Genomic DNA, 25,760 nt, shown 5'->3' on the forward strand with positions numbered 1-25,760 from the left:
CTAAATTGATAGGTTGGAGGTTGATGAATACCAGTCTCACATATTGGACGTGAAATGAAATTTAGTCTGATAATGGATTTGAAATGAAAGTATTTGAAATTCATTACAACACATCTACACATATAATTAGTAAATGAGCCAACAAAAATATGCTAAAATATGGTCGACTGGAGTTTGAGCTCGAACTGTTTTGTTCATAGCTCGGAAATTCCGCTCGAGTTTTGATTGATTTATTATTTTTTTAAAAAAAAAATATTGAAAATTAAACGTGTTAACACGGTTTGAGGTTTCGTCTGTTAAATGTCGATTATTAAGTTCCAACAAACTAATCGGGCTAGAATTCAAACTCTTAAGTTGTGGTTAATTCAAGTCATTATGTCAATGATTTTGTTTATTCGAGAGGCATAAGAAATTAAAGTGAAAACGGATGTTTATGAATCCGCGGGAGTCTTTAATTAAATGCACGATGAATCAGATATAAAAATCCACTAGGTTCAATTTGAAAAATATGTTTGCGCAAATATCATGTAACATACATGAGTGTGCATAAATCATTACTATATATATATATATATATATAAAATAATTCTCAGCTGCTCAACCATTTTTGCCCACTCCGTTCTCGATTACTAAAATCCGGTACGTAACATACATGAGTGTGCATGGATCATTACTATATATATATATATATATATATATATATATATATATATATATATATAAAGTAATTCTCAGCTGCTCAACCATTTTTGCCCACTCCGTTCCCGATTACTAAAATCTGGTACCGGGTTTTAGTTGATTTTTTTTTAATTTTTCGTATGACTAAAACACAGTACCAAGTTTTAGTTGTCTGAAACGAGTTGGGCAGCATTGGTTGGGCAGCTGAAAATTTCTATATATATATATATATAGGAATTTTCAGCTGCCCAACCATGTTTCCCACTTGGTCCGCGACCACTAAAACCCGAGTTTTAGTGATGCAAAAAAAAAAAAAACCACTAGTCACGGACCAAGTGGAAAAACATGGTTGGGCAACTGAGCATTTATATATATATATATATATATATATGTAATTCCGGTTCGGGGCAGGTTATTGACCCGGGACATAACATTGCTCCGCAGAAACGGACAAAGCACAACTCACCCAGAAGGCGGCTTATTTAAAAAACAAGACAAATATGGCATTTTGCCTCCAACACCATGGAATCTTTACGCGCAATCATTTCAATTCTGCTTCTGCACCACTTTTTTTCTTTTTTTTCTCCTCTCTCAAAATGAACATTTCATCACGCGAAACCGCCATTTTCCCGCAATGGATCATCATATTTTATTGTCTCGTGTTCGCATGTCTCATCAATGGTACCGAATCCAAGTGCAGAAAGGGCTGCGACCTCGCCTTAGCTTCGTACTACGTCTGGGAAGGCTCCAACCTCACTTACATCAGCAACATTTTCAGTCGGAAGATCCCAGAGATTCTCAGTTACAACCCCCACGTTCCCGGCCCGGATAACATCGCCAGCGGGACCCGAATCGACGTCCCCTTCTCGTGCGACTGCATCAACGGCGATTTCTTAGGGCACACTTTTGAATACACGACTCAGGGGGGAGACACGTACCTGAGGATCGCCCGCGACGCGTTTGCTAATCTCACCACTGCTTACTGGATCCAGCGGGTCAACGTCCTCGACCCGAATAATGTGCCCGATTCTTACCCGATCAACGTCACGGTGAACTGCTCGTGCGGCGATCGACACGTGTCGAGAGATTACGGGCTCTTTGCGACGTACCCTCTGGTTCCGGGTCAGAGCTTGGAGTCTGTCGCAAACGAGTCGGGTCTTCCGTCGTACTTGTTGCGAGGTTACAACCCGGGATCCGATTTCGGGGCTGGAGCGGGGATAGTTTTCTTGCCCGCCAAAGGTAAGTAAATTAATTCTACTGTAAATCGTTTTGTTTTGTTTTGTTTTTTTACGGGAAAATCCTCAGCCGTTATTTTCGGTGTGCTTTGAGTAAACCTGCAAATCCTTTTGTTTCTCATTTATGTTGCTATTTTACATAATTTTGTAGCTTCATATTAGTTTCTAAAAACATACCTAATTTTGACATAAGTCAAGTTAAGACGGAGATCCATCTTATATAATTAAATTGTTAGATGATCTCGTAATTTGAACTCCGAGACTTAACTTTTGCTACAAGGACAAGAGATGAAGCTGATCATCGTCTTCACAAAACCTCCTCGTTGAATTTGACAATTGTAGCGTCAATCTACATGACTTTTTATCTGTCATTAGTTGAATTTACAATGTTGTTTATTAAAATATTTTTTATAAAAATAATATTAATAAATTTACATCGATCGATGATGTTAATAGGAATTAGGAGGCCGTCTAAGTTTCGGAAATGTCTATGCTAGCACATGAGCAGTGTCCATGTGCTAGATCCAACGACCCATTTTTTTTTTTTTCATTTGAAATATTCGCGCGAACATCTCAAATGCGAAACTAATTTAGTCGTTGGATCCCTATTCGGATAATGCTCGAATGGGATAACATAGACTCTCCCTGAGTTTCATGCATTTTTTCAAAAAACAAGTGTTTCTCATTATTATATCTATTTAATATAAGACTTAATTGGTCACACTGGTGGCATATAGTATATATTTTAACTTTTAATATAACATATACAAATACTAACTTAAACGTAAAAACATGTTTTTAATTTAAATTATAATTTTAATTATCTCAAACAAATTAATAAAAATGTAATGCATAACTTTATTATAATTTTAAGTGTAAGACATTGATATCTCGTTAGATTTTAATTCATCTATTTCGTCATTCATTTCATCTTACGAGTCATTAAATACAATTTATTTTAATTGGACTATTTTAAACTTTAGCATTGAAATGTAGGTTATAATTATAAAGTGTCAATATTTAACGCATATTTATTTATGATCGCTACACTAAACAGTAAACTCTCTTCTTTATTGTTTATCAATTTTGCTTTAAAAAAAAAGTTGCACTTGATCGTATTAAGCACGCTTTTTCATTGCCAGCATAACTTATAAAATCGGTCATTTTTGTTACATCTTCTTATTCATATATATATATATATTTTAAAAAGTGGCATTTAAACGTATTTAATTATTCTTCGGGAGTGTTTTGGAGATCTTCTAGTTCTAGAAAATACTTGTTATATTTTAGCTGCATGAAAGTGTCTTTAATCGTTGTGAGTGTCAACGTCAGTTTTAGCTTCTATAACTTTTAGCCAAAAACTAAAAGCAAGAGTGTGATGTTTTTTTTCTGCTTATGCTTTTTTAGATTTTAAAATTACAAGTTGACATTTATATCTTTAAAATATTTATCATATTACATAATTATATACCATTGATTCATTTGACATAATTATCTCTCCTCATATAAGTTTTAATAGTTTCTAATATAATTTATAAAATTTCATTCATATTTTATTACAAGCGTTTATTTTTTAAATAACATTTTGCATTTTTATATAATTTTCATTTTCAGAAGTTTTTTTATACATATTTATTGTATTTAATACTTATACAAATTTTGTCATTTTTTTTATTTTTATTAATTTTTTATATTTTTTCAAGCATTCATGTTATAAAAAATAAATTAAATTTGGTAAAATATTCATAATATAATAATTATTATATAAATATATTTTTGATGGTATGAGTATCAAAATTTAAATAATTGAAAGAGATAAATTTTATATAATTTAAGGGTATGATTGTCATTTAACTAAACATTAAGCTTGTAAACAATTATTCTCCAAACACTCAAACTTTAACTAATTATATTAACTTTAAACTTCTATTTTCAAACACTACCTGCTTCAACTTCTAACCAACTTCAAAATAATCTATAGAAAAATCGCTTTTAAGTAAACAAAACTCCCGGAAATACTACTTTAATATGGCAACTCACGATGACCACTTTTGGGAGAGAAAAACTTTTTAAGAAAGCTTCAAGCCATTAGAACATTGGTTTGAAGGGATAATAAGTTTTTTTCTCTACTAACTTGTTCGATTTTAGATTTTGCTGAATTCAGTTTTCAAAGTTTGATTTTGTGTAATAACTTTTAATTTTCTATCGTTTATGTCCATTTGCTAACCTGAAGAGGACAAATAAGTAAGCAATTTCAGGTGTCAATGTCAGTTTTTTCGATGTCATGCGATTAATTTTCGATATCACTTTCAACCCTCGGATGAAATAGAATTGATATCCGAAAAAATGAAAGTTGATGCATCAAAACCAAAATTTAAAAATTTAGTAAACCAAAATTCAAAATAGCCTAAGGTCGTGGAAAAAAAGTTATTTTGCCTAGCTAGTGTAAATTTGGGAGAAGTCACAATCACTTTGCGGCATGTTTGATGAGATTGGAAGCAGCCGGCCGTCTTATGTTAGTTTTTCTGTGTGCATCTTTGAAGCGGAAAGAAAAATCATGATTTTATAACATTATTATTGATCAAATATTTAATTAATTTGCCTGCTAACTCATCAAATATTGAAGGCTGGCGTAAATAAAATGTGCTAACTTCTTGTTTTCCCATTCCGTGCAGATCAAAATGGAACTTATCCACCATTCAAGTCAAGGTTCCAATTCTAACTATTTACACTTTACTACAGTTTCAAACATCTAGCAATTTTATCTGATGTCAGTGATTTCTTCTTCTGCAGTTCAAGTGGTTCGACTTTCGCTTCCCCCTGATGCAACACTTTATTATCTTCATTCTGTCATGGTCTAACTGGAGTGCTATTTTAGCAGGAATCTCGGGTGCAGCCATTGCTGGCATATCGGTTGCAGCCGGCGTTGGGGCAACTTCTTTGGCAGTGTGCATCTATGTTGTCTTCTACAGAAGAAAAAAAGGGACGGGAGAATCATTTGTCCATAACAACCAAAGTGCACATGGTAATCATTTGTGTTGATTTTAACATTGTTAAATCTTTTCCCAACCAATGAGTACTCAATGTATTCAATCTTCTATATTTGGACTTCAAATCCAACTTCTGGACTGAAAAAGGAGCTTTATGTATTGAAAAATACTGTGATAAAGCTTCTGTTTTCAGAGCATGCAAAATATCGCGGGTTCATATTGCCTCATGCTGTTATTTTATCAGTAGCTTGTGCGATGTGCAACAGAATTAATCAGGTTCTTGATTAGAACAAACTTTTTATTCTTACATATTTCTTGTGCATGGATTTTTGTCTTCGTGTAGTGGAGAATACTTCAAAATCTGGTCCACTTGTGGCTAGTGGTTCCCCAAAACTGAAGGGTATTACCGTGGATAAATCAGTGGAGTTCTCTTTTGAAGAACTAGCCATTGCCACCAATGATTTCGACTTGTCTTGCAAAATAGGCCAAGGTGGCTTTGGATCTGTTTATTATGGAGAACTAAGAGGCGAGGTTTGTTTGTGTTATTCTCTTTTGAATTATCATCAGCAAGATTTGTCACGCATTTACTATTTCGTGGTTTTTGTTAGTGGGAATCATTTGATTGATGCAGCATAGAACAGTCTCAAAAATATTAATGTACTTAGCTCGATAGGAAAATGGTTTCAAACAATTTGTTCAAAAGAAAGGAAGGTTGCAAACAATTACATATCAAAACATTCAATTTTCTGGACAAGCAAAAACAAATCAGCGATCATATATTTGAATTGCTAGTCCTTTGTTTTCCTAATTTTGTTATTTTTCATCTATTCAATCCTTCGGGTCACTTAATACCCTTTTGGAAAATTTTGGAAAGAAAATGCTCTTCCAAACATTTGATATAACTTAGCATATAAGTTTTATTCTTTTTTTCCTTAGTAGTCCCTGATATCCTTTGTATCGCGATTCTTATAAATGCAGAAAGCTGCTATCAAGAAGATGGATATGCAAGCATCCAAGGAGTTCCTGGCTGAGCTGAACGTTTTAACACACGTTCATCATGTGAACTTGGTACGATATTCGTGATAATTCTCCTTTCCTGTTTAAGTTTTCATAAACTACTTAGTTGTATACTTCTTTCGAGAATAAAAATAGACATGTTTATATGGTGCATCAGAGTACCAAGCCTGATTTAACTCTCACGCCGAAGCACTAACCCATGCATATAGATTCTCAAGAAAAGACTCCGACATCTCTAACATTTGTTGTTCTTCGCAGTTGATGATGAGATCTTGAACATTACACCACATATGTGATTTATAATTATTGAACTATTTAGTTTTTATTTCAATAGTATTTAATCTTCTTTTTTTCTTTTTTATACTTATTTTTTGGGGTTAGTTGGGAAAGGGGAAGGGGGAAAGGGAGCTTCTTCTATAGGTTACAGCTCGTCGCACCTTTCATATATAAGTTAATGTGAAATGGCATGCCTGAGAATTCTGGTGCATCATACTTCTATACTGCATTTTTCAGTTGTAACACTTAATCCTTTAATAAGTATTAAATCATATTTTCTTTCTCTGAGTGACATATTAATGTTCCTGATCGATTTAAATTAAACACATGTTTGACAAAATGCAGGTGCGTTTGATAGGATATTGTGTTGAAGGTTCCTTGTTTCTAGTTTACGAGTATATTGACAATGGTAACCTCAGTCAACATTTGCGTAGAAAAGGTAAAAAACAATGCATGTTAACCGAATACTAAAATGCTCTGACATTCAGTCTGTTGATAAATTCTTTCCTTTTATCTCAGAAATGGAACCATTACCATGGCCTAACAGGGTGCAAATTGCTCTTGATTCGGCTAGAGGACTTGAATACATCCATGAGCATACGGTTCCCGTCTACATTCATCGCGATATTAAATCTGCAAATATTTTGATTGACAAAAATTTCCGAGCTAAGGTCATTCGTCAGAGACATCATGCATTTACCCATTTGAACTTCTAAAAACCATGATTTGATGAGCGTTTCTATAAAACTATGATCTCTAGGTTGCTGATTTTGGTCTTGCTAAACTTACGGAAGTGGGGAGTAATTCTTTACAAACACGTCTCGTGGGAACTTTTGGATACATGCCTCCCGAGTATGATTCTTTTGCATATACTCTGTCTTCATTGTAATCCACTAATTAGTATCCTTTCCATTTTGCTTTCTATAACCCTCAAAGTAAGAAAAGATTCTCTTCAAGTATGGTTTTTTGGTATGAAGGTATGCACAGTATGGTGATGTTTCCCCAAAGATAGATGTGTATGCTTTTGGTGTGGTTCTTCTCGAATTAATATCTGCAAAAGAAGCAATAGTGAAGACAAATGAAATCATATCAGAGTCAAAAGGCCTTGTTGCTCTGGTATTGCTTCACATGGTTTGCTTTATCCTAGAAAACAGTCCTAAAAACATGTTGAATTACTAACTGGTTTACAGTTTGAGGCTGCCTTAAACCAGCCGAATCAAACAGATTGTCTACGAGAACTCGTCGATCCTATGCTTGGTGGTGACTATCCTATTGAATCTGTCTCAAAGGTAGATTTCATTCTTGCACGACATACAATTAACCAATGGAGATGTGATCAGTTTTTGTCGTTTATGACGAGAGCAAATATTTACAGGTAGCCCATCTCGCCAAAGCTTGCACACACGAAAATCCTCAACTCAGACCGACAATGAGGTCAATTGTCGTTGCCCTGATGACACTATCCTCTTCAACTGAGGATTGGGACATCGGTTCCTTCTACGAGAACCAAGGTTTAGATCATCTAATTTCAGGGCGATAAGAGACATTCTTCTTCCGTTTTGTACCATTTTCATTTCATTGTTGTGTTTAGTTAATGGCCTGATATGATTATTTATCAGTTACGACCATCTTCTGTATAGTTCATCACAATTCATGAAAAGGATTTCTAATCTTTTATTTAATCTTGTCACTTATATATAGTATCACAAGCAGTTCATGTATATTTTGAAATCCAGCTATCCAAAATCTAATATGAGAATATAAGATATGTTCTCTAATTTTTAGCTTCATAATATTTTTGTTTGTTTTCAGCCTCAACTAAATTAACTATGTCTAGTCTTATCACATTCCTTTTGTGAGCAAATTTCGTGTGGCTCACAGCAAAAGTAATGTCAATTTTTTAACATGATCATGCATGAAAACAAAGACAAAAACAAAACTATTCTATTGTGGCCCTGTGTTTCTTACATTATTTGAAATGGATTGGAAGAATGCAATCAATCACACAACCAATGTGAACAATCCACATGTCTCAAAATCAGGATAATAGTGATTTTTGCGATCGATTCATTCATTCATTAAATTTGCAAGTGTTAAACTTACCGTATTAGAAATGAAATAACATCATCATATGAAAATTGAAAAAGGTTTTCACTAAAAAAGAAAAATAAATTAACAGGTCGATTGACTTTTCAAACAAAAATTAAGAATTAATATTTTTAATATAAAAATAATTTTTTTTTTAAACCATTCGCATCATTGCTTTAACTGAAAGCATCATTATCATTACTTTTAAAAAGGAAGCGAATTGTTGCGACTACAAAACAAACTGGGCCCTTTTGGTGCCATTTATTTATTTATTTATTTTGAGTCCTTTTGGTGCATTTATGATACGTAAGATTATATTGTCGACATTTTTCTACATATATAATAAAAAAGATACATATGTATTTGGGTAAAAGTCAGCAAAATTTTTTTATTTAGATTTATGAAAACGATGATGAAATTCAACGCACATCATTTTGGTTTATTCAATAATTCGTCGGTCCGTACTGCCGACTTCTTAAAAATATTGAAGATACGGCCAAATATTTGAAATTATATTTGTGGGTTTTGAGTCTTTCGATTTGATTTGACGAGTACCAACTCTAAAAGAAAAATTATGTGATCTCATTCCTATATTTAGGTTGATTTATTGCAAATTTTAAAAAATCATCTATAAATATTCACATTATAAAAAATTCTTAAGACGTTATCACGATCATACATAATCGTAAAAATCATCTCATAAGAATTTTATATTCAATTTAATAGTTCAAAGATACAATTTATTTATTTTTAATGATAATATCCAATTAGGGATCTAGCTTAGATAAGTATTATACTGTAGTTCATCCCAAATTTTTTTTTATTACATATGCAAGGTGTTTCACTTAATCTAATAAAAATTACTTTCGACACCAGAAGCCTAACTCATCTACTTAATTCTAGTACACAACTTTATTTTTAGGAGGAAAATTGCATTTTGATCCTACAAATATGTCATTTTATGATTTTGATTCTCCATGTTATCAAATTTCAATTTTATAGTCACGCAATTTTTTTTGTTAATTCTAGTCTTTTTTTTTTTTATTGAAAGTGCTAATGTGGCTCTATGCACTCCAGTGTCATACCAGTAATGCATTGTTTTCATGTCCGAGCCAATTAAAAAGAAAGATGAGAGTTGTCAAAAAAAAAACAAATATAACATACTAAAATTGAAATTTGACAAAATAGATGATCGAAATCCTAAAGACAAATATATAGAACCAAAAACACAATTTTTCTATTTTTTGTTAATAGTACAATGTAATAATTTTTTGATTAAGTTCAAACTCACCTCAACTTTAATTTCGAGATGTATTTATAAATGTATCCACCTCTTGAACCTATGTTATATATAAAGCAAGAGTACTTTAGTGGTCTCTTGATATGCTCACATTTAAATTTTTTTTTTTAAAAAAACCCCCACAAAATTATCAAATTGCAAAAAAAAAATTAAATAAAATACTTGAAAAAAATAATTTTATATTATATACACACAAAACATAATATTTGTATATAATATTACAAATGTAATTCATGTGCGATGCGGATAATATAAAATATTCACGATATATTAAAAAAACTATAATTATCTGCGCAAAGCAAACCATAAAACCTTCCAATTCAGACAAAAAAATATTCCTTTCTCCTTTTATTTTCATATTATTCTGAATGAAAATCCGTGTGTATCTGGAAAATAGCCGTTGTAACGAGGAATGCATCACGTGGAGAAGTGCCGACAGGTGGTGACAGGCGTGTCTGCCAGACAGTACATTTCTTGTAAATAAATATATAAAAAATATAAATGAATAAACAAAGCAAAATTCCCACTTCCAAAAATACTTTCTTCTTCACCGATGCTTTTCGTATTCCCCTCCATTGTTGCCTACTTCAACCCTTCAAGCCATAACGTAACCATCAATCAACCCCACTAAATACAGACATAAATCCTGCTGTTACTCATACTTTCCCTATATACACCGACCCTTTATGCAAAGCCTGTAATCTTCTGTTTATATATTTAGGTAGTTTCATGAGTGGGTTTGTGAAGGAAACCTGGGAATGTTCTTTGGTCTTGATTGGACTCTGAGCCTATTCTATCCAAGTCCCAGATCCGGGCTTTGTTATTGTCCTTTTTGTTTGACGCCGCTTTGAGTAAATTATTCAGCTTTCTTTGAGTTTCTGCTAGTCCGTATCGTCGATTGTCGCGGAGGTATCATGGATTTCTTTGTTACTTCACTGGTTTTTATTTGTCTCTAATTTTCTTGGTGCTGTTTTACTTTTAATTTTTTAGTGATTTTTTAATCTGTCATGGGATTACGATGGGGTTTGTATATTTTTCCGCTGATAAGGGTGAAAACTGCGTTGTTCTTTGTTATTGTTTTTAATTACCCGGTTCATGTTGTTGTCAGTTTGTGGTAGGAAAACTGGTTTATTGTAAATGGGAGTTTGAAATAATTTGTTTAAAAAAAATCACATAAAATTGAAAGCGAGGTATTTGATGCGTAATTTTGTTTTAAATCAGGGAATTGAAATCTAAGTCCACCAAATTTCTCCCCTTAGCTCGTGCTTGGACGGAAGGATTTGACGCTAAAGATTTCAAATTCTCTCTACCGAGCACAACCTTAAAGAGAGTACCCCTAAATCTGCATATTCTTGCGTGTCATTCTTATGTTGATAATCGGTTGGAGTTTTTCCACTTTGGGTGTTGATTGGTTATTTGTGAAAGAATTTCTGGGCATATTTAAAGTGGAAATTTTGCTCCTCCTTGGAGATGAAAAATGCTTTGCTATGCTATGGTGAAGCTAGTTTTCGCAATTTATAAGCTGTGCTTTAGAATTTCCTCTTTCTTGCAGGAGGTTTAGTTCTTATGCTAGAACTAAGGGATGGCAACTTTTAAGGATATTGGGATTGCTGCAGGATTTAACATTCTCTTTGCAGTAGCTTTCCTGGTAGCATTTGCCATCTTACGGCTTCAGCCTTTTAATGACCGTGTATATTTTCCAAAGTGGTACCTCAAGGGCTTGAGATGCAGTCCCACGAACTCAGGGGTGTTTGTGACCAAATTTGTGAATCTTGACTGGAGATCGTATATTAGGTTTCTGAATTGGGTTCCAGATGCACTTAAAATGCCAGAACCAGAGCTCATTGACCACGCTGGACTGGATTCAGCTGTCTATTTGCGAATTTACTTGCTGGGGTAGGTCTAGTTATCTGAATTGTTTTCCGTGGTTTTTGGTATACTAAGCATCAAATTTTAACATGCAAGTAAACTTTTAGAATCATGCATTTGATTGTTATTTATCGTCTCCTACTTGAATGTTTAAAACCTAATTGCTAATGCAGACTTAAGATTTTTGTACCTGTGACATTACTTGCCTGGGCTATTCTGGTTCCAGTCAACTGGACCAACCACACCTTGGCTAAAGCTGGAATACAAGAGAAGCTCGAGTACAGTGACATTGACAAGCTTTCTATTTCAAACATTCCAGAGGGATCACATAGGTAGGAGCTTTTTTATCTTTGAAACAAGGAAGATTGCAGGAATTGCTTTAAAATTTTGGCATTATCCACGATGTTGATTTACCATTACTGCACATGTATAACCCTACAGGTTTTGGGCTCATGTCATTATGGCCTACGCCTTTACTTTTTGGACGTGCTATACTCTGTCAAGTGAGTATGCGAAGATTGCAGCAATGCGCTTACATTTTCTTGCTTCAGAAAGACGTCGCCCTGATCAATTCACGGTAAGATGCAAGTTTTGTTTCAATATAGGTAAGAAGGTAGAACTTTGCACTAAGAAAAATATGGATCATGTGATGCCGCTAAGTTTAGTGGTGTTTTGCTGCAACCATTTGATAGTTGTGAATGCTAGCATACTTATGCATCTTATGACCTCAAGAGGAATTTGATTTTTATTACGGATAATTTCATCTATACGTCACGGTCCTATGTAGCAACGACACGGCAAAAAAATTTTTTTTGAAGCGTCGGACACGGACACGACACGCAAATACGTGTATCGGACATGGCAAAAACCGCGTCGTTGACTTTTTTAAAGTTAGACCAGTCGGACATGCTCGGACTGGACACGTTTGGGCTGAACTGCAAAAAATTAAAAGTTTCGAGGGTTATGTTGAAAAACAATAAATCTTTCCTGGCTCGTTCTTTCATCATCGATGAAATATGATTTTCTATTCTAGGATTTCAAGATTTTAATACTATGTATATGTATGTATGTATATATAATATTTTTATAGTTTTTAATAATCGCCGTATCCTAGCACTTTGCAGCATCCAATTGTGTTGTTTTTGGGGATATTAGGATCTGGTAAATGTTTAGAGGACTTGATCATTGAATAAGTTGCTCATGATTGTTCGTTTCTGATCTGTTTCTCTTCTATCCAAAGAAATTGGCAAAACAAAAGAAACAAAAACAAAACAAAAGAAGCATGTCGTAATCAACCCATTTTCTGTATAAATTATTTTAATACTCAGTTGTAGCACTATTTCTTAGTTCTCGTTCACCAGACCAACCCTCTTTTCCGGTTCACTTTTAACTTACTGGGATTGCTGAAACTTGATTTTTCTCAGGTTCTTGTCAGGAATGTGCCACCAGATGCAGATGAATCGGTCACTGAATCCGTGGAGCACTTTTTCTTGGTCAACCATCCAGATCACTATCTGACTCATCAGGTTTTCATTTATGAATGTTCATTTGTGTGCCCGCGCGTGTGTGTATATTGTCTATGCCTACAAAATTTTCGTTTTAAACTTCATCTCTTGTGGTGGTCATGTCTTGCATCGGTCTTCGAATAAAACAATTATTCTGCTTTGCCTTTGTTCATGTACCAGACGATTTCTGCAGGTTGTTATCAATGCAAATAAACTTGCAAAACTGGTCAAAGAGAAGAAATCTAAGGAAAATTGGCTGGACTATTATCAACTAAAATATTTGAGAAACCCATCAAAACGTCCCATGACAAAGGTTTTTTATTCCCTGCACTGTAATTTAAATGCTCTGTTTCTTGTATCACTTGTTAGATTTATAGTTCCCCCTGGTTTTTACAATTGCTTCAAGTCAATTGTGACATGACACCATTTACTTCTTTTCAAACTTGCAGATCGGCTGTCTTGGCTTATGTGGGAATAAAGTTGATGCAATTGATCACCAGACTGCTGAAATTGATAGACTGTCAAAAGAAGTAAGTATCGATCTTGTTGTATTCTCTTGGAATGTTTGTGCAAGAAAAAGTTGTCACCAGGACCAGATGGACCCTGGATTCATTGAGTGATGATGGTCGTGATTCAGTGAATCTAGGGTTTTGAATTTTGCTTAGTCTAAAAAAACATTGCACATAAAATTTTACATATTTCCTGTTTTCGGGGCGACTGTGCTCCCTTCTCCCTATGGGCTCCCGTCCTGAGTGTAGGAGCACCATTGGTGTTGGCGTATCTCAGAAGTTGGAGCAAATTCAGTCACTGAAAGCCAATCAACCTTGTTATTTTTCCTTTATATGTTATTATGTTAGCAAGTGCTCAATTTTTCTATCACCTTGTGTGCTCTATGAAATGCTTGTTCATTGCGAAGGACATCTTTGCAATATTCATCCGTCGCCATCAAAATAAACTTATTAAATTTTTAGAAATCGGAAGATAGTGAAGGGAATGGATATATGTCATATGATGATATGATATTGTAGTTTGTCATAAGACCTATTACGAAGGCAGCCGCAAAGGGCTTAATCTACTCTCCTGTTTTGGAGGCAATGATCACCTCTTCATAAAGATGTGGGGTAAATTTACTGAATATCAAATGATTGAAGAAATACTTCAGACTAGATCAGTGTAAAATATGTAAAATCAAGTCACAAATTTATCATTATTAGATTATTGCTTTAAACAATATATGAATCCCTACAAAATCAACACCAAAACAAAAAATTTCAGGAGTTTGGGGATAGGTACTATTCATTTGATGACATTTTTTTTTTAACTTGCAACTGAATACGCAGAAATTGATGGGATAATTTGTATTTTCTTCTGTGAGAATATTCATTTGTCTTTTACTTCCATATGGCAAATTGATTTGCTAAAACTTTCTTTGATAGTCGAAGTATCGCCTTATGCAGATAGAAGAAGAACGGGAGAGGGTCAAAACTGATGTCAGCTGTATCATGCCTGCGGCGTTTGTCTCGTTCAGAAGTCGGTGGGGTGCAGCTGTTTGTGCACAAACACAGCAATCGAGAAATCCAACTTTGTGGATGACAGAGTGGGCTCCTGAGCCGCGCGATGTATATTGGAATAACCTGGCAATTCCATATGTTTCACTGTCTATCAGGAAGCTTATTATTGCTGTTGCTTTCTTCTTCCTGACGTTCTTCTACATGATCCCTGTTACTATCGCCCAATCTTTTGCCAATATAGAGGCGCTTGAAAAAAGGTTACCATTCTTGAAACCAATCATTGAAAGGTGAGTTTTATTATAACTACGTAGGATTATGTTCATGCAACTATTCATCAAGTTATGTAAAATTCATTTGTTTGTTCTTATTCACTGGCTATTGTTTCTATGATTTACTTGTGCATCTTATTACTTTTGTCAAAACACCATTGTTGTGTTGTATTGATTTATAATCACATTATTTTACACCTGAATTTCTCGACTGCGGAATTCCTTTCGATCTATGTGTTTTTCGCTTGATTTCTTTCTTTCTTTTTTTTTTTTGCACATTTTATCTTGTTCTGTGTTCTTTACATAACATTTCTTTTTGCAACGCATATGACTGATCGTTCTTGATCTCCTTTTTTATTTTTACTGTACTAATAACAACCATTTGTGTTGTAGAGGTTTTCTCAAGGGTTTAATCCAAGGATTATTGCCTGGGATTGCTTTAAAGATTTTCCTCATTGTGCTTCCAACAATTCTGATGATGATGTCAAAATTCGAGGGCTTTCTGTCCATATCGTCTTTGGAGAGGAGATCCGCCATGAGATATTATCTCTTCAACTTTATAAATGTTTTCCTTATTAGTGTTATAACAGGAAGTGCGATGGAGCAACTCAATAGTTTTATTAATCAGTCTGCAAATGAGTACGTACTTCAATACAAACTACACTCCCTCTTCTGAGTTCTGAGTAATATTTATATGCATAATAGTCTTGTGCTGCTGTTTGTGTGGCACAAATAGTAGAATGTGGTGCTTAGATGATTTCATGTTTAGAAGATTTGATTGATTTCATCAGTGTTGTAAATGGTGTAGGATGATGTCGCCTACCGCCTCAAACTACCTAGGCGGTTGAATTTTCTACTATTTTTTTATGCTCAATTATATATAATCATGCAATATATGCATGAATTAAATATGGGTGATCGGGTTAACTATTATGTCTTGAATAAAAATTATATAATAATGTATTGATAGTTAGGCTTTTTAAAATTTTGTTAACCTTCGAATGCTTCACCATCCCGCCTCGCCCTCACCGTCCACCCGGGCACACCTTTGACCACCTACAAAACCACACAAGGCAAAGGCGGTGCGGGCAATGGCCGCCTCAACAGCTATTAGAAAGCTGATTTGCATGGATACCATCATTTATAGTAATTGATAATTTATACAAGAATAATGTGTGTAGGTCCTAAAATCGGTACCCAATGCTAAGGGTTGCTGGGAAACAATAATTGTTATTATTTTCTTGCGTGGGACAAATGTCAAAATATTTCTTTTAGGGTTGCTGCAAAGGTTAAATATTTTAGTTGTACCACCTCTAGCTTCAGCTGTAGGTTTTGGTACAACAGCCAAGGTTGTGTTTAATTCCAATGAGGAGTAAGCTGTCCAATTTTTGACAGAGATGGTTGATAAACAGTAATTGCTATAAGTATCCTGTGTGGAACAACAAACAAATTATCAAAACATGTGATTAGGGCTGTTGCAAAGGTTAAATAATTCGAGTTGTACTGTTAGCTTCAGCTGCCGGTTTGATACATTCAATTTTGCCAATTTTGGCGTCTTTTATACTCAATAATTCATGCTGTTGCTCATCGCAGGATTCCGAAGAAAATAGGTGTTGCAATCCCTATGAAAGCAACTTTCTTTATAACTTACATAATGGTCGATGGATGGGCTGGTGTGGCTGGAGAAATTTTGAGATTGAAACCATTGATATTCTACCATATAAAAAACTTCTTTTTGGTGAAAACTGAGAAGGATCGAGAAGATGCTATGGATCCAGGAAGCATCGGTTTCAACACGGGTGAACCACAGATACAGTTATATTTTCTTCTTGGCCTTGTCTACGCTGTGGTGACGCCAGTTTTCCTTCCGTTTATATTGGTCTTCTTTGCCCTGGCATATGTTGTATATCGTCATCAGGTAAACGTGCACTTGTTCTATCCTCTTATGTAGCTCTGTATTTCAGAAAACAGTTTAAGCTCGATCATTTTATGTTCGCTTCAAATCTCGAAATGAATTATTTTAGGCTACAGTTAAATGTTATTTGAATTTGTTCGAAAAACTAGTGAACTAGGCTAGTGGAACAGCTGAAGACATCTGAAATGTTTATCCCTTGTTCTTTTGCAGATCATCAATGTGTACAACCAAGAATATGAAAGTGCTGCAGCATTTTGGCCAGACGTCCATGGCCGTGTAGTATTTGCTCTCGTCTTCTCGCAGATAGTTCTAATGGGATTAATGAGCAGCAAATCAGCCGCTCTAACTACCCCTTTCCTAATCGCGCTCCCTGTTTTGACCTTATCATTCCACTTGTACTGCAAAGGAAGATACGAATCAGCTTTTGTTAAATATCCTTTACAGGTTAGAATGACTCTCAACTTCTCCTCCCCGTTTCATGATTCAATTCTTCATTATTTCGATATTTTCTCTGGATTCCAGGAGGCAATGATGAAAGATACACTGGAACGTGCCAGAGAACCAAACTTGAACTTGAAAGGCTACCTCCAAACCGCTTATATCCATCCAGTCTTCAAGAATGATGAAGATGAAGATGAAGATGATGACGATCCAAATGGGAAGTTGAATGAAAGTGTGCTCGTACCCACCAAACGACAGTCTCGTAGAAGTACACCAGCCCCCAGCAAACTAAGCGGGGCGTCCTCGCCTGAACTACTTGACATCTAGACAGCAAGAGTTCTCTGAGGAACGAATGGATTCGGGTTTCGAATTGTGCGAGGAAGACCTGTGTTTTTTTTTTCCCCACTCGGAGTTTACTGTGGAAGAGTTTGTTTATAGGAAGACAGACGTAGGATGTGAATAGCCGGCCGCCATGAGGTGCATAACTACGTATATAAATATATTATAATCTGCATCAAAATTTGAAGTCTGTACATTACTGCTAAGATTGTATTTAAAACTGGTGGTGGAAATTGTTGTTGGTTTTCATCATTTCATGTTATTATTATTATTATTATTATTATTATTATGGTATCAGCTATGGGGCATATACTTGTCAACATAGAAGGATCTCATGTAGCCTACCCAACACACACATTTATATGTACAATTGTATAAAACTATGATCTTGTCAACATCGTAAATTAATAATAATTTTTGAAAATTATAAACATATTCGAACGATTTACTAAATTTTTTTTCAGAAGATTTAGTTATATTATTGTTTTATATAATAAATTTTATTCGATTAACTCACCAATCAGTAGGGAAAGTTATATTTTTGTCATACATGTTTATTTGTCCTTTTATAACTTTTGTTTTTATATTATCAAATTTTAATCTTATTTCGTTAATTTTTCTTATTTTTCTCAATTTTAATCTTTTTTGACGTAGAGCCCACATCATCTTCTCTAAAGAAAAAATGACTAAAATTACTAATCACTTTAAATTAATATGATATATATTATATATAACAATAAGTCAAATATTCATTTTTTTTTAATAATTATTAAAAGGTATTCATCGTCACCCGTACAATTAATTATAAATATAAATAAAATGTACAATTTTGTGTTATGTGCGAAATTACTGCATAGCATCAAGCGCGGTATATTTATTATATAATTATATAAATTGATTGGTATTTAAATCAAGATATCCACATAATTTGAACGATCGATCAATTGTTTTTTTTAAAAAAAAAATAAAAAATTAATCAAACATAAACTGGATTTTTCCGATGACATGTAGTTCATGACATCAACCTTCCAAATATGAGATTAGGTCTCCAACTCCATTGACAATATCCTCCCGCAATTCAAAACATAAGCTGGATTTTAAAAATTATACCATGAAAATTATGTGAGTAAGATAATCTTTCAAGTTATTTTGGAAAAGGGTTTCCAAAAAAAAAGTTATTTTGGCGTTTTACTTATTTATTTACTCGATCAAATTTCTCACATTTCTTTTAAAAAATAAATTTTAGCAAATTTGAATTTAGAGAAAATCGATATTATACCATTCAGAATATATTAACGAAAAGATTGGTAAAAAAAAAAAAAAAGGATGTGTATTTTTATCCATGAACTTTTTAATATAAATTCAGTCCGAAGATCCAAATCAAATTTTGATTCTTTTTTCTTTTTTCTAAAATTGGGGTAACTCTAAGCTTTGCCAATTTTTTTTATTTTTTTTTTTTGTGTTTTGGGTGAATAGGTTTCTACAAAATAAATTAATATTTTTAATCAAGTACTATTTTGTTTCTTGTGAGGAATCTGTAATTAGGGATGACAACGGAACGGGTTTTGCCAAATCCGAAACCCGTTCCGTCAAAAAATATTAGACCCGGACCCGCCCGCCTATTTTTTAGACCCGCCCCGCCTCGCCCCCGCTTCAAAACCCGACGGGTTCAACCCGAGTTTGGACTCGCGAACCCGTTAACATTTATTTTTTTAATAAAAATTAAATATATTATTATTTATAATATTATAAATATATTTATAGATACATATCTATTTATTTATATAAAATATATACCGTACAAAAAAAATTATACATATATATAATCTACGGTATATTACTTTATATAATATATTGTATATCTAAAATATATATACTATATATATAATATAATATATTATATAGAGATACTGTATATATTAATATATACTATATATAATATATTATTTTATATGATATATATAAAATATAAATATATATATATATATATATACGGGGCGGATCCACTCAAACTTGGGACCCGTCTCCGAACCCATTGATCTAGACCCGCCCTGCCCTGAAACTCGTTTGACCAGGTTTGAACCCGTCCCGTAACACGGTATCGGGTTTAAACCCGGCCCATTGTCATTCCTATCTTTAATGGCCAAATGGGGTAGGAAAGGATCCGTGCAACTAAGTACAAAATATAATCTGTTGAACTATAATGTAAAATACTGCTAAAATTATTTTTCCGGTATTGATAAAAAGAAAAGAAAAGAAAAGAAATTCGAATAATCCTAAAAAAATGTGAAAGCAAGTTAAATATGTATTTGGTAAATTTTTTGGAAAATAATAAGGTTAGGTTTCTATTAGGATATCTTAAAGCTAAATGTATATTATTAGACAAAGCAATCAATATACACATGTAGAAAATAATTAACGTGAAAACAAATTCGATTCCTTGAGCAAAAATATGAAAAAAAAATGAAAAAAAAAAAAAAAAACTCAATCATTATTAAACTTGTATGTAAACAAATATTCAAGTTAATAAAATAAGTGTTCTCGATCAATAAACATTAGTCAATTTTCTCTATTAACGCTTTCTCTAACGATTATATGATAATATAAGTTGTCAACATAATTTAACAAACTAACTTGATTCACAAATTAAAAAGAAAGAATAAAAATAGTAGGTGGATTTATTTTTTTTTTTTTTTTGAGATGAAAAAGTAAGTAAAATCAGTAAAAATAAAGTTACCAATGAATTTCCAATAAAAGGCTGTAACTTAAATCTGGTATCAAATGCCCGCCAGCGGCCACCCCGCAACCTAACCACGTGTTTTATCCGCCTAAAATTTATTATGGATTTATTATTATTATTTTATATTTCAATCTTAATATTATTATATCCTATTATATAACAATTTTTTTTAAAAAAAATGTTATTTAAAGATAAATTGACGTGATATAACAGATATATGTGCATAATCTTATATTTCCTTGTACAAAAGCTGAGAATACCATCATACGAGTGATTCGCAATAAATAATATTCCTGTCTTTCGGAGATTCTTGAGATTGTTTCTTATCGCCTTCGCGTTCACGCCAAATCAAAAATTTATTATTCTTTGCAACCGGGATTTTGATTTCTTCATTCATCACGTCTGGAAGATCATCTGATTCATACCATCGATTCGTGCGAGTAAGTTTTGCAAGCGATCGATCTGATGCGCAGGAACGATCCGTTTTTCTGAGGTTGTTATTGGATGCGTCGTTGTCTTTTTTTTTGTGTGTTTTGTTTTTTGTTTCGTCTTTTTGTCTGTGTTGTTTGAATGAATCAGTTCAAGACTGATGTATAATTTTGTTCGTGAGGATTCTTTGATTGGATGTTTATTGATTGAATTGAATTAGCATTGTTTGGATCGTATTGAGGATACCCTTTTCTGGTTAGATTTCGATGATGGAAGTAATGTGGATTGATGAATGCATTGACGCAGAGTCAACGGCCTTGTTTTGATTTCTTCGACTTTGAAACACTCGTTTCTCTCAGTTGGTGTTAATTTCTAGGTGCATTAATGCTTGCGTCGGTGTTTTTATTTTCGTGCGTACGTTTTCTTTCTGAATGTCTAAATCAGGTGAAAAAACGCATGCTAAATTTTCGTGTTAATTATTTTTGGTGACCGTTTTTTCTCATATATATATATATATATATATATATATATATACTTTTTATCAACAATATCTGACCTATAATATGCGTCTGCAGTGTGGCTATGGCGCAGCTGATTATGAAGCCAGAGCCTCACAACTGTTGCATGAACAAACGGAGGAGGCGGAGGCTTGTCCTGGATTTGGATGAGGATGAACAGGATTTTGTACAATTCTTGCCTCAAGAATTGAACAATGCGTGTAATCAGAAAGCAAGTATGTTTGGAAGCACCGAACTAGCCTCTGCAGCTTTGACAGAATCTTCATCAATATCAATGACAAGTCGAGGCACTGAGAAAAGAGGAAGGTCAAACAAGAGAAATGTTAATGAAGTTTTGAATAGCAGGGGAGAAATGAGTGAAGAAGAAGATTGGGTTGCAAGCATGGAGGAGAAGAGGCGGTCTGTAGCCAGAAATCGCACTAAGAGAAAAGAATCTGAGAAGATTGATGGCCAGAGAGCATCAAAAAGGCGATGTAATAGCTCGAACAAGTTTCTACAAACTAATTTCTACGTTGGTGATTATTGGGTAGATGAAGAAGAGGATTTAGTTTTCTTGATAGAAACCGTGACTGAAAAAAGCGATTCCTCCGTGGAGACAAAACACCAAAATCATGATAAAGATGATGAACAAAGTTTTAAAGTCACACAAAGGAAAGATGATGGCTTTGCCGAACATTCCACGTCTAGCTCCTCCTCCTCTTCCTCTTCCTCCCCCTCCACACCTGCTTATTCTTGTTCATCGATAAGAAGAACTGATAGGAATACTGTGAAACGGAATACAGCCACAAAAATGAATGTACTTGAAATTCTCCCTTCAGTTTAGTGATTTTTGTAGAATGTTGCTTGATCATTAACTCGTGTTGTTTATTTTCCTTGTCATTAGAATTTAAACGAAAGGGTATCCGTAAAATGTCATCAGTGTCTTAGAGCAGATAGAAGGATTGTTGTTCCGTGTAGAAAGTGTGAAAAGAAATGCTACTGCATCCAGTGCATTAAGCAATGGTGAGCATACCACTTTAATCCTAGTATATTAATTCTAAAGAAAATGCGGAAATATCTTAATATTTTCTAATTGCATATATAGGTATCCATTGTCCGAAGAGGAAGTGTCAGAAGTTTGTCCTTTCTGCCGAGGAAATTGTAACTGCAACTCGTGCTTACATTCAACTGACATGTTGAAGGTTCGTTTGTTTGATTTTTTCTTGAGACAGTTTTGTGTTTCTTATCTATCTGATCAACTAAATGTGTGTTTACTCTCCAATTTTAGACATCCCGAAGAGATCTCACTGATAAGGAGAAGACTTGGCACCTGCAATATCTCATCAGTGAACTTCTTCCGCACCTTGAAACTATTCATCAAGAACAAATTAAAGAGATTGAGGAAGAAGCTAAATATCAAGGTATGTGTCTTCTAAACCAGGATAACGTTTATGAATTTGAAGGCTACTCTATTTTTGTTTTAACAAAGTCTTACATGGTCAGATGTTGCACCATCTTCTGTGGAGCTAAAGCATGCAACTTGCTCTGTTGGTGAGCGTGTATATTGGTAAGTGATCTTGCTTCCTTTGACCTGAAGTTCTTACTGAAATAGTCAAATAGACACTTACATAGCATAATTCCTTTTTCTTTCATGGCTATGGAACAGCAACCACTGTTCGACTTCAATTGTTGATCTTCATTGGAGTTGCCCAAACTGCGGTTATGAGCTGTGTCTAGGTTGTGGCCGGGACATCCGTGGAGGGCGCTTACCGGCTGGAGGTCGCAGTAGAACAATATTTCCCTATGTAAATAAAGGGTATGATTACATGCATGGTGGAGAACCGATACCAGAATCCTCTCATACAGAGGTTTTAGATGATATTTCTACAATTTCCGTTGACTGGGTTTCCAGCAGCAATGGGAGGATATATTGTGCTCCAAAAGAAATGGGTGGATGTGCTGATTGCTGTTTAGAGCTGAAATGCCTGCTTCCTGCTGACTTTATCTCAAGATTAAGAACGCGGGCTGAGAAAATCAGAAGTAAATATAAGATTATGGAGAAAATGTCTCCGGCTAGGTGCTGTGATGACAAGTCTGGAAAGTTGTTTAAGGCTGCTTCAAGAGAGGGCTCTGAAGACAACTGCTTATACTTCCCAGATTCAGAAGACATCGTGAATGAGGAAGAGTTTTGGAATTTTCGCAGGCATTGGGCTAAAGGAGAGCCTGTTATTGTTAGAAGTGTTCTTGATCAGACTCGTGGATTAAGTTGGGAACCATCGGTTATGTGGCGGGCATTGAGTGAACACAAAGACTATAGGACTGGTTCAAGGATGTCGGATGTGAAGGCTATCGACTGCCTGGCTGGTTGTGAGGTAGTTCCACTTTCTTCAAGTCCTATGGTTTTCTCATATTTATTCCTTCCAATTCAGTGCGGCTATGTCCTTTTTTATTTACATTTCGTTTGCAGACCTTGATGCTAATATTTAGTTCTTTGTTTTTTTCTTTTGTAGGTTAAGATTTGTACTCGCAAATTCTTTAAAGGTTACACGGAAGGGAGAACATATGGAAATTTCTGGCCTGAGATGCTGAAACTCAAGGACTGGCCACCATCTGACAAATTTGAGGATTTGTTGCCCCGCCACTGTGACGAATTTATTAGTGCACTACCATTCCAAGATTACACAGATCCAAGGAATGGTTTCCTTAACCTTGCTGTGAAGTTGCCAGCAAGTGTCATAAAACCTGATATGGGTCCAAAGACATACATCGCATATGGGATCAGGGAGGAACTTGGAAGAGGAGATTCTGTGACTAAACTTCACTTGGATATGTCAGATGCGGTATGAACTTCAGGAAATTATATATCATTTTGATTTGTGCAGCATCAAATTGAAAATTACGCTAGTAGAGATAAATGTAATAATCACTTGGCCATTTTAGAATTCAATAGCAGAATGATCATCACTTCATCATTAGAAATTTGCAATTTTCAAATCTTATGGCCTGTGACTAACTTCTTTGATTCCACTGGTTCAGGTGAATATATTGACACACACAGCAGATGTAGCAATAACTCCCGAGCAGTGCCAAGCCATTGAACTGTTGAAAGAAATGCACAGAGCTCAGGAAGAAAGAGAAGGCAGAGACCTGAACAGAAAGCAAAAGCCTTATAAGATGGACTTTGACGAGAAAGAAGTTACTGATTTCCTGCCTAAAGTGCATTCAAAGCAAGGCAGCGCCCTTTGGGACATATTCAGGAGGGAAGATGTGCCTAAATTGAAAGAATATCTCGTCAAACATTCAAATGAATTTCGACACACCTTTTGCTCTCCTGTTCATCAGGTGAGTGATTATTAATAATTAATAATACTAACTAAAACTTAATGTTTTTTTATCAAGTGTTGTGCTAAACTGTCTCTTCTCCAAAATTTCTCATGCAGGTTATTCATCCAATTCACGACCAATTGTTCTACCTAACTTCAGCACATAAACAGAAGCTAAAGGAAGAATTTGGTAAGTAAACCTGTGATGTTTTTAGTAGAGTTGAGTTCCCAATTATATTCTCTGCGGACAAGACTGAAAGAACTGAATTTTCAATCATTTCAGGTATCGAACCGTGGACGTTTGAGCAAAAACTTGGAGAGGCAGTGTTCATACCTGCAGGGTGTCCACACCAAGTGAGAAATCTGAAGGTAAATTTTCAACCATTTTCGAACATTTCTTGAATTAGCATCAGTTTTTGCTTGCATGTATTGATCTTTTCCCCATCTGATTTCTTGTTTTCCAGTCATGCACGAAAGTTGCTGTCGACTTTGTATCTCCCGAAAACATACACGAATGCCTTAAACTGACTGAAGAATTCAGAGAACTACCAAAAGAACACAGAGCCAAAGAAGACAAGTTAGAGGTATTGGCTTGTTACATATGATTGCTTGCATTTATTTGTAGATAAAATAAATCCAAACAAATATATTTACTGTTTTGGTAAACTGACCAGGTTAAGAAGATGATCGTGCATGCTGTTAAGCAAGCTCTCGAAGATCTCGAAAAGTTGACTCGATGAGGGTTGCCTGCATGCGATGAAAAAGAGCTGAACCATTCAATTTTGCTAGTGAATATTCATTGGCATGGACGAGAAGCAGGTCCATGTATTGTGTAGGACCAGTTTTGCACCACAACTTAGAAACATTCTTAGTTACTGCAGATTTTCACAGTGAATGTAGATTTAATTAACTTGCCTGTGAGCAACACACAAATTTCATATGCTCCATAAACTGTCGAGCTCTATATGTAATAGAAACAGATATTATTCATCTGAATACAAAAGCAAAAATTAAAGGAAAAGGAGTGCGTAAGCATAGGTTAGGAGGTGCCAACCTCTGTAACAAAGGGGACAACTCAACACACGTAAATCATTTACGCATATAATTAATCTCTAATATATAAAGAAAAAAATGATTTTTTTTAAAACCAAAAAAAAAAATACACATATATATATAAATTGTTGGATGGTTGAAGTTTTAACCAAGTCTACAAAAGCTTTAAAAAACGCTTAAATAAACTCAATTTTTTAAGGTGTTTTTAAGTGTTTTTTAAAAACGCTTTTTAACAAACAATTTATTTTTTAATAAACGCAAAAAAAAAACATTTAAAACATTTTT

General features: G+C 34.3%; 3 protein-coding genes across 4 annotated transcripts; all 3 read left to right on the forward strand.

The window, feature by feature from the left end:
• Positions 1-1,220: 1,220 nt before the first annotated feature.
• Positions 1,221-7,897, forward strand: LOC140892096 (lysM domain receptor-like kinase 3). Its single transcript, XM_073300844.1, has 12 exons — positions 1,221-1,917; positions 4,589-4,622; positions 4,707-4,714; positions 4,792-4,938; positions 5,247-5,434; positions 5,882-5,971; positions 6,542-6,635; positions 6,716-6,867; positions 6,957-7,048; positions 7,174-7,312; positions 7,387-7,485; positions 7,572-7,897. Exons 1-12 carry the CDS (start codon positions 1,275-1,277, stop codon positions 7,734-7,736), a joined length of 1,851 nt encoding a protein of 616 aa, XP_073156945.1. The 5' UTR covers positions 1,221-1,274; the 3' UTR covers positions 7,737-7,897.
• A 2,201-nt stretch (positions 7,898-10,098) lies between these two features.
• Positions 10,099-17,719, forward strand: LOC140891241 (calcium permeable stress-gated cation channel 1-like). Its single transcript, XM_073299627.1, has 12 exons — positions 10,099-10,493; positions 11,137-11,480; positions 11,627-11,785; positions 11,895-12,030; positions 12,878-12,979; positions 13,152-13,271; positions 13,408-13,488; positions 14,416-14,756; positions 15,132-15,377; positions 16,332-16,656; positions 16,864-17,097; positions 17,176-17,719. The coding sequence occupies exons 2-12, from the start codon at positions 11,167-11,169 to the stop codon at positions 17,419-17,421; spliced, it is 2,304 nt and encodes a 767-aa protein (XP_073155728.1). The 5' UTR covers positions 10,099-10,493; positions 11,137-11,166; the 3' UTR covers positions 17,422-17,719.
• A 2,693-nt stretch (positions 17,720-20,412) lies between these two features.
• LOC140887052 (lysine-specific demethylase JMJ26) lies at positions 20,413-25,443 on the forward strand. 2 transcript variants are annotated; one of them, XM_073294063.1, is made up of 13 exons: positions 20,413-20,666; positions 21,178-21,916; positions 22,004-22,122; positions 22,205-22,301; positions 22,388-22,520; positions 22,603-22,666; positions 22,766-23,471; positions 23,610-23,939; positions 24,136-24,441; positions 24,540-24,612; positions 24,706-24,791; positions 24,887-25,006; positions 25,097-25,443. In XM_073294063.1, the coding sequence occupies exons 2-13, from the start codon at positions 21,185-21,187 to the stop codon at positions 25,160-25,162; spliced, it is 2,832 nt and encodes a 943-aa protein (XP_073150164.1). In that variant the 5' UTR covers positions 20,413-20,666; positions 21,178-21,184; the 3' UTR covers positions 25,163-25,443. The 2 variants fall into 2 exon arrangements, with proteins under 2 accessions (XP_073150164.1, XP_073150165.1); XM_073294064.1 differs by having other exon boundaries at positions 20,413-20,613.
• Positions 25,444-25,760: the final 317 nt, after the last annotated feature.

Source organism: Henckelia pumila, chromosome 3 (assembly GCF_033568475.1).
Source record: "Henckelia pumila isolate YLH828 chromosome 3, ASM3356847v2, whole genome shotgun sequence".
NCBI lineage: Eukaryota > Viridiplantae > Streptophyta > Magnoliopsida > Lamiales > Gesneriaceae > Henckelia > Henckelia pumila.